Source organism: Vulpes lagopus, chromosome 18, assembly GCF_018345385.1.
Source record: "Vulpes lagopus strain Blue_001 chromosome 18, ASM1834538v1, whole genome shotgun sequence".
Classification (NCBI taxonomy): domain Eukaryota; kingdom Metazoa; phylum Chordata; class Mammalia; order Carnivora; family Canidae; genus Vulpes; species Vulpes lagopus.
In genome coordinates, this window is record NC_054841.1 from 13,649,581 (window position 1) to 13,664,203 (window position 14,623).

At 49.9% G+C, this 14,623-nt stretch overlaps 1 protein-coding gene across 3 annotated transcripts in view; it reads right to left on the reverse strand.

The window, feature by feature from the left end:
- Positions 1–14,623, reverse strand: part of EYA2 (EYA transcriptional coactivator and phosphatase 2) — a 263,139-nt gene that overhangs the window by 165,493 nt on the left and 83,023 nt on the right. For 2 of the 3 annotated variants that reach the window (XM_041733544.1, XM_041733542.1), the window contains one exon: positions 1,613–1,658. The exons of the other annotated variant lie outside the window; for it this stretch is intronic. In XM_041733544.1, the coding sequence (XP_041589478.1) occupies positions 1,613–1,658 (46 nt within the window). The remainder of the gene's footprint in view (positions 1–1,612; positions 1,659–14,623) is intronic. 3 annotated transcript variants of the gene reach the window in all.

Consider the following 14,623-nt stretch of genomic DNA (forward strand, 5'->3'; position numbering starts at 1 on the left):
CCTAAGAAGCCTCATGGCAGTTGTGAGATGGGCACAAAACTTTATGGAATTATGAAAAGATGTTCTCCTGCCCTTCTTTTCTTTTGACTACTATGGTGAGAGAGGGTTGGGGAACTTGTTCCAGAGTGTGTGACAAACTCATTGGACCCAGAGGCGCCAGAACCAGTTCTGGAGGGTTTCATCCACCAGGGTTCCCGCTCAGGCCAGCACCCAACGATGCATCCCCAGGGTTAGGAATGAGCGCTGAGCACAGCACCTTAACTGAACCTGCTCCCAAGTGACACCTGCCCTTGGAACTAGAAGGTGGTAATTCCAGGCATCAACTCCTGTTTTCCATCTTCCCATCAGAATGCCCCCCCTCCCCTCCCCTGCAGATTAAACTGGGCAGGGCTGGGCAGCCCTGGTGGCTCAGTGGTTTAGCGCCACGGTCAGCCCAGAGTGTGATCCTGGAGACCCCGGATCGAGTCCCATGTCAGGCTCCCTGCATGGAGCCTGTTTCTCCCTCTGCCTGAGTCCCTGCCTCTCTCTCTCTCTCTCCCTGTTTCTCATGAATGAATAAATAAATATAATCTTAAAAAAAAATTAGAAAAACATATTCTTAAAAAAAAAACTGGGCAGGGCTATAGTGAAAACCTAGAGAACACCATGGAAGTCCCCAACTCTGAGGCTTGAAGAAAAGTTTAGGTACATTTGACAGACCTCTGTTGCTACTAACAACCCCCGAAACATGTGCAGGGAAAGGAGGGCTGAGGAAGTGTGCTCCTTCTAAAGACCTTCTCTAGTGGTTTCAAGGGAGGCGCAGGCCCACATCTGAGGGAGCTGACCCTCTGGACTGAGGGCACCTTGGCCACCTGGCCAGGCCCAGTGCAGGCCTTCCCAGGCTGTGGGGTGCAGGCCAGCAGCTTCCCGAGGGCTCAGAGGGCTCTGAGTGAGCCGTGGCCACCAGGGAGCCCCCTCCACCCCCTGCACGCCTGTGGCAGACACTGATGCTGCCCACGTGAGGGGGTCTCGGCTTTACTGGCTTGTCTCCTCTACTCGATGGGCAGCTCCCTGAGGGCAGGGACCACCCCTCAACCATTTCCAGGCCTTGGGTCTCAGGGTCCCACAAGGGATGTGGCCTGAAGGAGTGCTGGGTGGGTGTTGGGGTGGGAAGAGAGGATGAAACCAGGGAGGAGGGGAGGGGGAAAGCAAGAGGGAGGCAGAGAGAGCAGGACAGGGAGGGAGGGGAGAGGCAGAGTGGAGAGGGGAGAGGAAGGAATAGAGGGAGGCAGGGACAAAGGGAGGGCGGGAAGGAGTGACAAAGAGTTGGGCCAGGAAAGGAGAGGAAGGGGAGGGAAAGAGAAGGAAAGACTAATTAAATGAACAAAGAGAGGGGAGAACAGAGCCAACATCCAACACTGCTCCCAGCTTCACTTGAAGCCTCTTTTACATGTTCTAGCTCCTTTCCTGGTTGGGGAGACTGAGGTCTGCCAGGTGGAGTCGCAGGCTGGTGGTGGCTCAGCTGGGAAGTGCTGGCCCTGGGATCCCCTTCCAGGGACTCTGGCCCTAGAGCCTCTGCCTCGAAAGGGGGAGGAAGGGAGAGAGCCAGGGGGAGCTGGGCCAGGGTGCTCACCTTGCGAAGAACTGAGACACACTCGGAGGGGCCGATGTGGTGACGCCTGGAGGGAAAAGAAAAATTGGATGGGCTTTAGCTGTCAGAGTGATGATCCACAGTAGCTGGGCCTTCAGATGCTGGCCCGAGTGGGAAGAAATGTAGAGAATTGCTGTCAGGGACTTTCTAAATCACAAAAGCTCCTCCAAGGCACATCTTAGCACTTTCCTTCTTGAAAACCCTTTTTGGAGGAGTTCTGTCTCCAGGTACTGATTGAAGGACCACATGGAAGGAGTCTACTATAGCATCTTGAAACATCAAAGTAGATGTGCCACCCCTTGCACAGATGGGGACACTGAGGCCAAAGGGACAGAAACAGTAGACTGGAGCAAGCTCATATAACGAGAGAGCAGCCCCGCTGGGACCTGAACCAGGGTTCCTGCCTCCCAGGCTGGTGCCATTTCCACTCCTGGACGGAGAACTGCTCCCTTCCCTGCCTCAAAGGCAATCCCAAGAACCCAGGAACGGCAGACACCATTGGGTTTGGATTATCCGATGTCCATTTCCCTTCTGATGACATCACCTCAATGTTCCTCCTCTCTCTCCCCAGTTTTGGTCCATGGGGTGCAGGTGGTGCTGGCCCCAGCACCTAGGGGGAGACACATCTTGGCTCATCTCCTGGGTTCCAGCTAGGGTTGGAGCAGGAAGGCAGAAGGGGCCTGAGCTCCTGATTCAAGTGCATCCCTGGGCACACTCATCCATCAGGGGAGACAATGATGAAAGAGGCAACAAACAGGTGATAGAATTAAACTGGGAGAGAGGTTTTCGAGAAGCTAATTTTACAAATGGACAGTCCCCTGGGGATTGTGCTAGGTCCTCTTTAACAGTGCAATCAATGTCCCCCCTGTGGAGCCCTGGGCAGATACTAGAGAACATGTCTCCTGACTGCACCAACCTGCTGGTTCACACTGCCTGGGCAGTGCCTAGGTGGCACTGGGGTATGTGGCTGGGGGGTGGGGGGTTCCCTGTGCCTCCTAAGAAATGCTCCAAGGTCTCAGGAGCTCTAAGCCTCCCTCAGCTCCGGAGCTGGAGGCTCAGAATGCCAACTTGCAGTTCCAGTTCCATTACTCAGCAGCAATGAGACTTTGGGCACTTGCCTAGAGTCTCTGGACCTCAGTGTTCCCTCCTGTGAAATGGGGGGGTGGGGAATTGATCTCTCAAGAATCCATGCCAGTTAAATGAGAAGATGATGATGTCATCTTCATTTACCCAGTGCTTATTACATGCCAAGCTCTCTTCTATTACCTGGATTCGTTACTATTAATCCTCAAAATCACCCCACGAGGAGTGGGTTCTATTCACATCTCCAGGTTACAGATGAAGAGCTGCAGGCACAGAGTTTAAGTAACTCACCCAAGGCCAGAGGGGTCATAAGGGGCAGATCTGCAACCTGAACTCAGGTGGCCTGGCTGCAGAGGCTTTCCTGGCAACCAGGGCACTGCAGCCCACGATGGCACTCATGGTAACAACAGTAACTAGCATCCACGTAGGCGCTCACTATGTGCCAGGCCCTGTGCTAACTGCTCATATGCATGACCTCACAGTCCCCACAACCAGGCAGGCCATGTCATCGTCCCTACAGTACAGATGAAGAAACTGCAGAAGGCTAAGGGCCCCTGCGTGTCCCAAGTCCGTTCCCTGAACCACCTCCCTGGCTGAGTCAAATTCTGTTGGAGTCCCAAACCCCTGGGTCAAGGGTCGGAGTCCCAAAACCCATTCAGGGAGCAACAGCTAGGGCCAGACAATAAAACCGAATGGACGATAGCAGCATGTATTGCCCAGAGTAAGAAGGGTTTGGGTGAGACTTTGGTTCCAGCTACAGATGTGAGAATGTGCTGTGTGGGGTGTGTGCAGGCTCGTGTGTGTGTATGTGTGCGTGTGTGTTGAACAGCAGTGTGAAAACACATTTCTTACAGTGTGTCCAGAACAGCCATGGTCTAATGCCAAGGAAAGCCCCTGGCACGCAGTAGGTGCTCACTCAACGCTGGCTCCCCGAGTTAGGGTCTGCTGCCGCCGGCAGGACCTCCCAGCATCCCATCCTTATCCTCCCCCAGGACTGGAGAACGAGCTGTCTCATTCTGAAGCAGCCAGTGTCATTATTGGTAAAAAGCCCATGATCTGAGCGTGTTGAGTAATACATAAGTTACTGAATTAAACATTTTGAATATGTTTTCTTAAATAAATATGTAAATATTCATAAAAATCGCAGCTTATGGAAACATTCCTATGGGCTCGGATTAACTGTAAATGTGAAGCGTCTTTCTGCCCCAGCCTCCACGCTGTGATTTGCATGTTTGCCTCACTCCAGCCTCCTCTGTGCTGAATTGCTGAACAACCCGCCTTCCCCAGGTGGGCAGGTCTCCCTCTCCTGCTGTGCGAACCTACAAGTCTCTCCCCTTCCCGCCCCAGCAAACCCTCCGGACGACTGTGCAAGTGAGAGATGGGTCTTCAGTAAAAGCTGTGCCTTCTGCAGACTGTAGGACTTTTGAAAAACACAGGATCTGATCTTTTTGGACTGGTAGCGTATTTAACTTTTCATCCCAGAGACCTGGGGGCATGAAAACCTGGAAAATGAGCACATATTATACGGAATGATCCTCTACCTGCCGCCCTCCTTTCTGCCTTTTTTCCCAGGTGGGGATGGTGTACATCTCATTGGGAATCCTGATGGCCTGTGACAAGTGGGGCTCTCAAGCTGCTTCCATTTTTCAGGGGGCCTGGGTGAGATCATGTCAAGGACGGCGATGCTCAGTGCTTTGGGCGCAGAGGTGGGGCAGGGGCTTGCTGGGAGTGCAGAGCTTCTCTCTCCATCTGGTTACTCTTGCTGTGGCCTAAGGTTAATGTCCTTGGAGGTCACAAGGACCAGGAGGCCTGCTTGCAGTTGTAGGCACACATCATCTGCATATTTGGAAGTGGGCCTGACAGGGCGGTCTGTGGGCAATGCCAGCCCTAATGTGACGTCGCTATTCAAGTCGCAGGCAACAACGGTCCTCAGGGTAGCCCAGAATGCCTTTCGGTGACCCCCCAGAGGCCCACTTCACCTCTTTCAGATGCCATTGTATCTTTAAAAATATATATATATATTATTTATTTATTTATTCATGAGAGAGAAAGAGGCAGAGACGCAGGCAGAGAGAGAAGCAGGCTCCATGCAGGGAGCCCAACATGGGACTCGATCCTGGGACTCCAAGATCACACCCTGGGCCGAAGGCAGGCATCCAACTGCTGAGCCACCCAGGCGTCCCAATGCCATTGTATCTGACCACTTTCTCTGGATGGAAGTCAGAGCAAGACAGACCCACTGAGGGTGGAGATACGGGAGGCCAGACCATCAAGCTCTCCATGCAGCCCAGGAACCATCCCGCCCACAGCTCTGGCAGTGCCACTGCATGCAGGCACGATGCTCTAGACAGCAGCATGATGATGGTACCGTAACCTGCCAGAGGGGAAGACAGTGGGTGGACTGTGGCCACGAGTCCCTGTCTGATGCTGAAGTGTTACAGAGTCTGGCAGTGGGAGCAGCGGGCGTACAAGCATGTTGGCAATCTAGGGGGAGGTCATACTTCTCACGGTCACCCCAGCACCAACATGGGGCCATCGGCACAAGGGGCAGGTGACCTCGGACTCCACTCATCAAGTGAGCTCCCAGCATCTTCAGGGTGCTGGAAACACTATATACAGAAGCAGCAGCTGCCCACACTCACACTGGTGGGATCTGGAGCCTGCTAGATGGAGATGGACTTACGGTGATCACAGCTTCTTGTTTTCAACCTTGTTAGTGCCACTGAACTTGCCACGAGAGAAAAGGTTGAGGTCAATGGAGGCATCATTTGTATCCATGTTGCTAGAGGTGAAAGCAGCCCTAGTGACCCGACCTGATGTAGCCAATCCTTCGAGCCTCACCACGTGTCTTGAGGATGCTGCTGGCACATAAAATGGGACAGCTAACTCTCAAGGGGATGGTGCTGGGGAGACAGAAACTCCTCCTCTTATTTCTGAATTTCAAACCCTAAGTCTTCTCTTCCTCTTCCTATGGGTAAAAGGAGAAGGAATAGCTAAATAGATGGCCGAAGCCTCTGAAATGAGCTCATTCATTCATTCACTAACTCACTCATTGCCTACCTGCAACAGGCAGGTACTAGGAACTGGGTTCTAACGGTGAGCTAAAGCAGTCAGGAACCTCCTGTTTAATGGGGAAGGTGGACAGCAAACAGGGAATTATGCAAATAAGCACCTAATTACAACAAGTTGGAAAGGAAGAACATAGAGGGTACAGAGCAGTGTACCCTGCACAGGACTCTGGGGATCCTCTGAAAATGCAAACTCCTGGCCTGCAGGTCAAGAAAGCTCCCAGGTGAAGACAGTAGGGAGGTTCCTCAAAAAGTCACAAATAGAGCTGCCCTATGACCCAGCAACTGCACTAGTAGGTACTGATCCTAAGGACACAAACACAGCAACTCAAAGGGGCACCAGCACCCGTGTTCATAGCAGCAACGTCCACAATAGTCAAACTATGGAAGGAGCCCAGATGTCTATCAATAAATGAATGGATAAAGAAGAGGTGGTGTACACACACACACACACACACACACACACACACACACACCCCACACACTGGAATATTACTCAGCCATCAAAAAGAATAAAATCTTGCCATTTGCAATGATGTGGATGGAGTGAGAGGGTATTATGCTCAGTGAAATAAGTCAGTCAGAGAATGACAAACACCATATAATTTCACTCCTGTGTGGAATTTAAGAAATAAAACAAATGAACATAAAGGAACGGAAGGAAAAATAAAGTAAGATGAGAACAGATAGGGAGGCAAACCATAAGAGACTCTTAACTCTAGGAAACACACTGAGGGTTGCTGGAGGGGATGTGGGTAGGGGGATGAGGTTGACTGGGTGGTGGGCATTAAGGAGAGTACTTGATGTAATGAGCACTGGGTGTTACATTCAACCGATGAATCACTAAACTCTATCCCTGAAACTAATGCTACCCTGTATGTTAATGACTTTGAATTTAAATAACATCTTCAAAGAAAAAAAAAAGTGTCCAGGTGATGCTGACATGCCAGGCCATGAAACCATACTTCTAAGTGGTGAGAGTTTGGACCATGGGCTAATAAAGAACTGCAAATCAATAAAAAGCATCACAATTCCAGGTTCATAAAAATAAGTCTCCATTCTAGAAGTCCGAAACTCAAATGCATAATGGGCCTAGAACACAATATAAATGAGCAAGGCATGAGATCCAATTTTTAAAATAAGGCAACTAAAGCTAGGTCTATGTGTGTGAATGCACGCTTGTGTGTGACTGTGTGAAGGAACTTGTGCAAGGGTATGCATACTTTGGTCATTCATTTGTGCATGCAAGCACCTGCTGCGGGCCAGATCTACAACCCAAATCTCTCTAATCTGTCCACTTAACGTTCTTTCCCAAAAAAGCACACGGGCTTAATTCAATCTTGCTGCTGCTGCTGCAGGATAACCATGTGACCTTGTGCCTGTCCCTTCCTCTCTCTAAGCCTTGGTTTCCACATCCACAAGTTGGGGCAATATCTCACACCCACAGGGCTGCTGCCAGCCTTGCAAGAGGCAGGGACCCGTCAAGTGGTAAGAGCTCACACGCAGGAGCTGTTATTAGCTTTCCATTCTCCCGGGGCCCTTGCGTGAGCCACTTAAATCCGTGAGCCCAATTTGAATGTTCACACTTTTTTACCTCTCACTGGGAGGATTAAGAAGCTAATGATTCTGAAAGCAGCAGCCACTATTATGTTGCCTAATTGGACCCCAGGGGCCCACTTCTAAGTGATCCCCATGAGATGAGACGATTTCTAGTGCAAGGTGTCTTGAGGAAGGTCTTTGCTATGAAAGGTGCATGTCTATAAACTGAATCAGCTCATGTTCTCTGTATGGGTGGTTTAAAGGGTTCTGGGCCAGGGACAGTGACAGCAGGAGAGAGCACTGTATTAGGAGTCCAGAAGAGCTAACCCCAGTTTCAGCTCTGGTTGAGTGGCTATGTGACAGGGAACAAGGCATCTGTCCCTTATAGGGGTGTTCCTAGGACTGAACGGAACAAGGCCACCATATCTCAGAGTATGGGGTTCGAGAGGGCACATAAATACAGGCTCTTCTATTTAAATCATCACCGATTTATTTGAATGCATGTTAGAATCATGGTAAGACTATCAAAGGCATAACTTCATTTCTGGATTAGTGTTAAGTCATTTTAAAATGAATTAATTGAAATGGGATTGTTTCAAAGAAAAATCAGAAAGGGATCCCCGGGTGGCTCAGTGGTTTAGCGCCTGCCTTCGGCCCAGGGCGTGATCCTGGAGTCCCGGGATCGAGTCCCACGTCGGGCTCCCTGCATGGAGCCTGCTTTTCCCTCTGCCTGTGTCTCTGCCTCTCTCTCTCTCTCTCTCTTTCTCTCTCTCTGTCTCTCATAAATAAATAAAATCTTAAAAAAAAAATAAAAGAAAAATCAGTAAGCATGCCACAGGAGAGGTGACATCAACATAGAGCAGAGAGTGGCTGGAGAAGGTGCGAATCTGAGAGACATTGCCAGAGGGGAGAGCTCCTTACACAGGGAAGGCATTCAATAATTGATAATAGTCAGTGCCCTCTCACATAAACGGGACTGGTGATTTCCTTCACACCCCACCAATCCCCCCAGAGTGGGATTTCTGTTCTGTTCAGGTAGAGGTTGTTCCAGGTGCTAAGGCCCCCAAGAAGCCAGCTGGGAGAGGCTGAAGGGTGGGAGAGGCGAAGCTGATCTGTACCTCCTCAGGTGAGGACTCGGGCAAAGGTCTGGGCAGCTCAGCCTGGCTGGGATGAGATGAATCAAAACCTGCCAGCTCCAGGCTGGAACCAGTGAAACAGGGACTGAAAATTAGACCCTATCGTGCCTGGAGCAGAAGAGGTGCAGGAGGTCCGAGAGAAGACAGCCCAACCTGTCCCATGGGCAGTCTCACCTCTAGCAGAAACATGTAATGAAACGACAGCCTTGGCTTCTGCAAAAGATGTCTGCATTTTTTTTTTGTATCTGCGTTTTAAATGAAAAAGTTTTCTCTATTCAGCTTTGCTTTCTTAGTTCTATAACATTTTTTTCCTCTCCTTCCAGAAGACGGGATACAATTCAAATCCAATTTTCCCTTGAATAGCAATGAATGAGAGTTAATATTTCTCAAGTGGTTCCTATAAGCCAAGTATTGTGCTAAGGACTGCAGGAGACTTACCTCTATCACCGTGCATAACAACCTAACAAGGAAGTTATTATCTGTAGTTTATAGATATGGAAATAAGGCAGGGGGAAATTAAGGAAACTTTACTAAGAATTCAAAGCCAGTATCAGTCTAAAGTTATCCGTTATTCTTCAAGACCATGCTGTATTCATCTGCCCACCCATCCATCTACCCATCCATCTACACATCCATCCACTCATCCATCCATCTTCCCATCCTTGATCCATCCATCCACCCACCCACTCATTCACCCATCCACCATCCATCCTCCCATCCACATCCATTCTCCATCCATCCTCCATTCATTCACAATCCATCCTTTACCCAACCATCCATCTACCCTCCAATGATCTGCATCCTTCCTCCATCCACCCATCCATCCTGCGTCCAACCATCCATCCTCTACCTTTCCATCCATTGATCTATCTACCTATCCCCCATAAATAATTTTTAAGTATCTACCCATGAGTCATAGACTAAGCTCGGTGCTATTCAGGAACAATAATTTAAATACATATATAGAAATAAAAAACTGTCCTTGTCTTGGAGGAATTCACCATCTAGAACAATTGTTCTCAATCCTGGGTACACAATAAGCTTCTCTGGAGAGCTTTAGAAAAATCCCATTGCTTGGGTCATACTTCTGACCAATTAAATCAGAATCTCTGGGGGTGGGATCTGGACATGAGCCTGAAACATTTTTTTTTAAACTTCCCAGGAGATTTCAGTGTGCAGCCAGGTTTTAAACCAGTGAGGAAGCCCATTCTGAAAGTGTGGTCCTTGGGCCAGCAGCAACAGTATTTCCTGGACCTTGTTAGAAACACAAATTCTTGGGCCCCAGAGCAAACCTTTACCAAATCAGCAATGCTAGGAGTACGGCCCTGTCATCTATATGCTAACAAAACTTGAAAAGTGATTTTGATGCACAAGAGAATCTGAGAAACACGAAGCTGGCACTTTGCTACTCAGACTGGCTGGTGAACCAGAAGCATCAGCATTGCCTGGGAGCTTGTTAGAAATGCAGACTCTTAGGCTGGATCAGAACCTGCAGTTTAACAAAGTCCCCAGCTGAGTCTATGCACATTACAGAGGGAGGCACACAGAGCTAGCCCATACTTAGTGTTTTCTAAGCACTCTGCAAGGCTTTAACATAATCATGCTAAAGCCTTTCTAACCACTGGCCCACCTGCAGGTCACTCTATCACATTCTTGCTGTACTTCCTCATAAAAATTACCAGCATCTGAAATCCCATATTTGTTTAAAAATTCAGTACCTGCCTCTTCTACCAGAACATAAGCTCTGGGAGAGGAACTAGTCTGTCTTGTTCACCATTATATTCCCACCACCTAAATCAGGTGCCGGCTCACGGCAGGCATTCTAGAACAATTCACTGAACACACATGCAGCAGACATATCATCATTGTCCAGATGAGGACACAGGCTCAAGGAGAAGAGGAATTTGGTCAAGTGCACACAGCGAGCAACTGGCAGAGCTGGGAAACACACACACACGGCTTGGCTGAGCCCAAACCCTATAGGATGTGGGATCCAGTGAGCATGGGAAGATGCAAAAAGTGCCTCTGAGAGCCAAGTGACCTGCAAAGCCGCTGAAGGCAGGGAGTAAGTGGGTTTGCGTCTCTCTCAGGTCCCCAGCGCCTCATGCACGGCAGGTGCATCAAACAACCCAGTGACCACATGGCTGCAGAAATGAAGCAGTGAATGAGAAACTACCAACTCTCTGGAGGGGCTTGGGAAGTTTCACAATGAGGCAGAGGCCACACCGGATGAGGGGCAGTTTGCCAGGCAGAAAGGACGGTGAAGGGAGCCCTGCGATGCTGCCCTTCCACCTCTTAGCATCTTCCCTAGAGAAACAGGGCACATGTTCAAACAGCAGCTTGCATGACGATACCCCTGGTAGCACTGTTTGTAAGAGTAAAAAATTAGATAACTCACGTTCATCCACAGGGGATGGCTTCGTGAACTGGGGCAGAGTCACTTGTGAGTGTGTTATTCGGTTATGTAAAAAAGAGGCAAATCATTACTTAATGTGTCCTGAACGAGCAGACCAAGTTAGAGCAAATATGTCTTATGCGACAGCTATTGTGTTTAGATTTTTTTTCCAGCGATACCATAATGTCTACAGTAAACATACATTTTTAAGTATATAAAAATGTACACACCTAAGTCACACGAATACTCATTGATACAAATGTGACTGCTTACAAGAGGGTCTTAACACACACAGAACAGGGTATAGTGGTTATTTCCAGGGAAGAGGGGAGCTTGGGTAGATGCAGCCTCAATGTTGCCAGTCTTTGTATGGATCGTGTGTTTATGTGTTAGCTGGTGAGCAGACACTGGTGTGTCACGGAGAAACAGGAAAAGGCAGGGCACTCAGGCAGGGCGTGCAGAGTGGCCAGGGCCAGGAGGTGTGAAAGCCTTTGGGGCCGCCAGTGGGGAGCGCTCTGTCTTCTGTCCTCACTCATTGGGAGGATTTCTGCAAGGTGTCACATGCTGCTCTTGCAGGGGGGAACACAGGTAGCTGAGGTGGGCCAGGTGGGCCTTCTGAGCTGACAGCCTAGCTGGGAGCCCCGTAAACGACAGGTGAACAAGCTTGTACCTTCTGATAGAAAGTACAGTGGTGAAGAAAATAGGGCACAAGACAGTGAGGGTCGGTGTTCTGTAGGCCCGACCCTCAGCTCTGGTCTGGAATCTGACCCCTGCCCCTGGCCCTGGTCCAAGGCCCCAACACCTCTCACCTGGGTCACTCTCGTGCCTCCCTTGCTGGTCTATGGGCCTCCATTGGGTCCCCACTCCCAGTCGTTCTCATGGATGGCCCATGGGGTCCTGTCAATATGCAGGTCAGATGTCTCCTCCTCTGCTCCCATCTCACTCAGGGCAGGAGCCAGGGTCCTTGCAGTGGCTCTCAAGGCCGGGTGAGGTCTGAGCCTGGCCATGGTTCTGCCCTCCTCTCCCCGATGGCCCCTGACTCACCGGGCTCCAGCCGCACTAGCCTCCTTATTGCTCCTCAGGTGCTCTGGGGAATCCTGCTGCCCCAGAGCCTTTGCACTTGTTGTTTCCTCTGCCCATGAGCTTATTCTTCTGCATAGACACAAACGCCCTCCCTTATGTCCTTACAGTCTTTACTCAAGCATAACCTTCCCAGGGACATCCCCACAGCCCTGCCTTCCCCTTCCCTGCTCCCTGCGCCACCCCCCAGCACATACCACTGTCTGACATGCTCTGTACTTTTTGCTTGTTCACTATTACCAGCCTCTTGCCTGCCAGCCACCTAGCGTAGGTGCTCCAGGAGGGCAGGGGCTTTTGTATGTTGACTTTCCAGGGCTTAACACAATGCTGGGCACGCGGCTGACTAAACACACCTATTGCATGAGTGAATGAACAGTTACTTTTGATGGGGTAAGACCTCTCTGGTGAGAACCGGGGGCTGAGGGATGGTCCTCCAGCCGGGGGAGACTGGTCCAGGCCAAGGGAACAGCAAGTGCCAAGGCCCCGAGGGCAGAATCACACTCCTGGGGTACAGCAAATGAAACAAGGCCGGGGCTGGGTCTATTGAGCAAAAGGGATGAGGAGGAGCCGACTGTGAGAGGCTGGCAGGGACAGACGAGGCAGGTCTGGTGGCTGAGGGCAAGGCAATTAGACCTTATTCTACACTTTTTGAGAAATGCTAAGTCCTCTCCATGTTTTAATTATTTCATCCTCATAACAATTCTGAAAGCTCCCTGAAATTTCCCTTTAAGAGATGAGGCAAATAAACTCAAAAGAGGTTGGGTGACTAGGCCAGGGACTCACAGGTGGTAAGAGGCACAGCCATGAATGCAGTGGGAGCCACCAGGGGATTTCTTGGTTTCACATTCTCTCCAGAATCCTCCTGAATGTAGGCTCCATGGCTCATGCCTCACCCTGGGATTTCCTTGGATCTGGCCCTTTGCAGTCACTCAAAAATGACTTTGTCACAGAAGGGCCCAGGAGGCCAGGCTGGAAGGGCAGCTGACCAATCTGGCACTAGAGGCTAGAGTTTTGGTGAAATGTTCCCTGCAGAGCCTGGGAGCTCACTGCCCATCTCAAGAGAAAGAAAAGTGTGTGTGTGTGTGTGTGTGTGTGTGTGTGTGTGTGTGTGTGTATAACTGACCCTGCTCTGAATTTGGGAGCAACCGCTCTTCACCCCAACACTCAGCCCCAAAGCCTTCACCTTGGCTGCCAGCTGGCTCCAGGGCAGCGGAAAGGCTGCAGACTGTTCCATGTCACCAAAAAAGGAGAGAGATGGTGCGTTTGTGGGTGCTACCACTGTAGGGGACAAATACTTGGGGTCTGAGGACTCTCAAGGGCTTGGTAGAAGGCGATTCTAAAGTTTAGAAGTGGGGACTCTAGAGCCAGAGCACCTGGGTGTGTCTTTAGGCTGCTTACTCAATATTTAACGCCCCTGTGCCTCTACTTACACATCTGTAAGATGGGCTCCCAGCCTATTGGGATATAGTAATTCAATGAGAAACATTATAGTGTGCTGATTAGAACACACTTCAGAGTTAGACTACCAAGATTCAAATTCTGGCTGTAACAGAACTATGTCATCTCCATCAAGCTATCTCACGATCTCTTGACCTCTTTCTGCCTTAGTTCCCTCATCTGTAACACAAAGATTGACGACAGTGCCTACTTCTTGGGGGTGTGGGGATTCAGTGAATGGGTCCATTCATGCCTGGCACACAGCAAGTGCCATATGTTTGCTCTGCTGGTGACAGAGGAGGAGGAGAGGTAATCTACAGTTACACTGCTTGCCACAGTGCCTGGCACAAAGTATATGCTCACAAAAATTAAGGACAAAAGGAAGTGGCCGGGACCCATCTAAGGGACAGCTGCTCCTCAGCTCCCACTAGTGGCAGCCAAGTGGGAATGTGGGCCTAGTGTCTCCAAAGCGTGTAGCATTTTAAGAGCAACTAGAAATCCAGATTTTTATGTGAATGCTCCTGATTTTTACAAGCTCATTTTTATTTAAAGTACCGTGTGTAAACCAAACAAAGGCATACATGAGGACCGGCCTTGGCTGTGAGCTGCCAGTTTGCAACCATGGTTTTACACTCACTGTGGTTATTTGATTTACAGGAGAATGGCCATGGAATAATCAGCTTAACCGCTATACCACAGTTAACCGCTATACCTCCACGGCGTGCCAGGCAGCAGTCAGCACCCTATGAAGCCGGTCGTGACTATGCCCCCATTTGACAGGTGAGAAAATAGAGGCTCAAAAGGTGAAACAATAGCTGGAGGCTATCTGGCTGGGAAGCAGTGGGGCAGGGATTCAGACTGGGATCTTCCTCACCCGGCAGCCTCCACCTCCTCCTAGCTCTCTTGGCTTCGAAACGAAGCCCTAGGTTAAGCAGTGCCTCTACGCACAAAGAAGAAAATGACTGTTTTTGAACAGGGCTTAATAAACTGTCTCAACTTCTCCGAGAGCCCAGGGTGGTTTACACGGACACTCCAAAGTGTCAAGACGAACAAGGGTGTGTTCTCTAGCATGTGGTTTGGTGGGGGGGCCCGGACCCTCTTGGTGGTACTTTCAGTAGGCTTGTCTCGGCTTCATCACCAGCGCACAAGGGAAATGTCACTGTCCTGGTGATGGCAAGAATTATTCCCGGTAGCCTGGAGTTTCAATTTGCTTAAAAGCAAATTCCTTGCGATGCTATATTTGACTAGACTACAA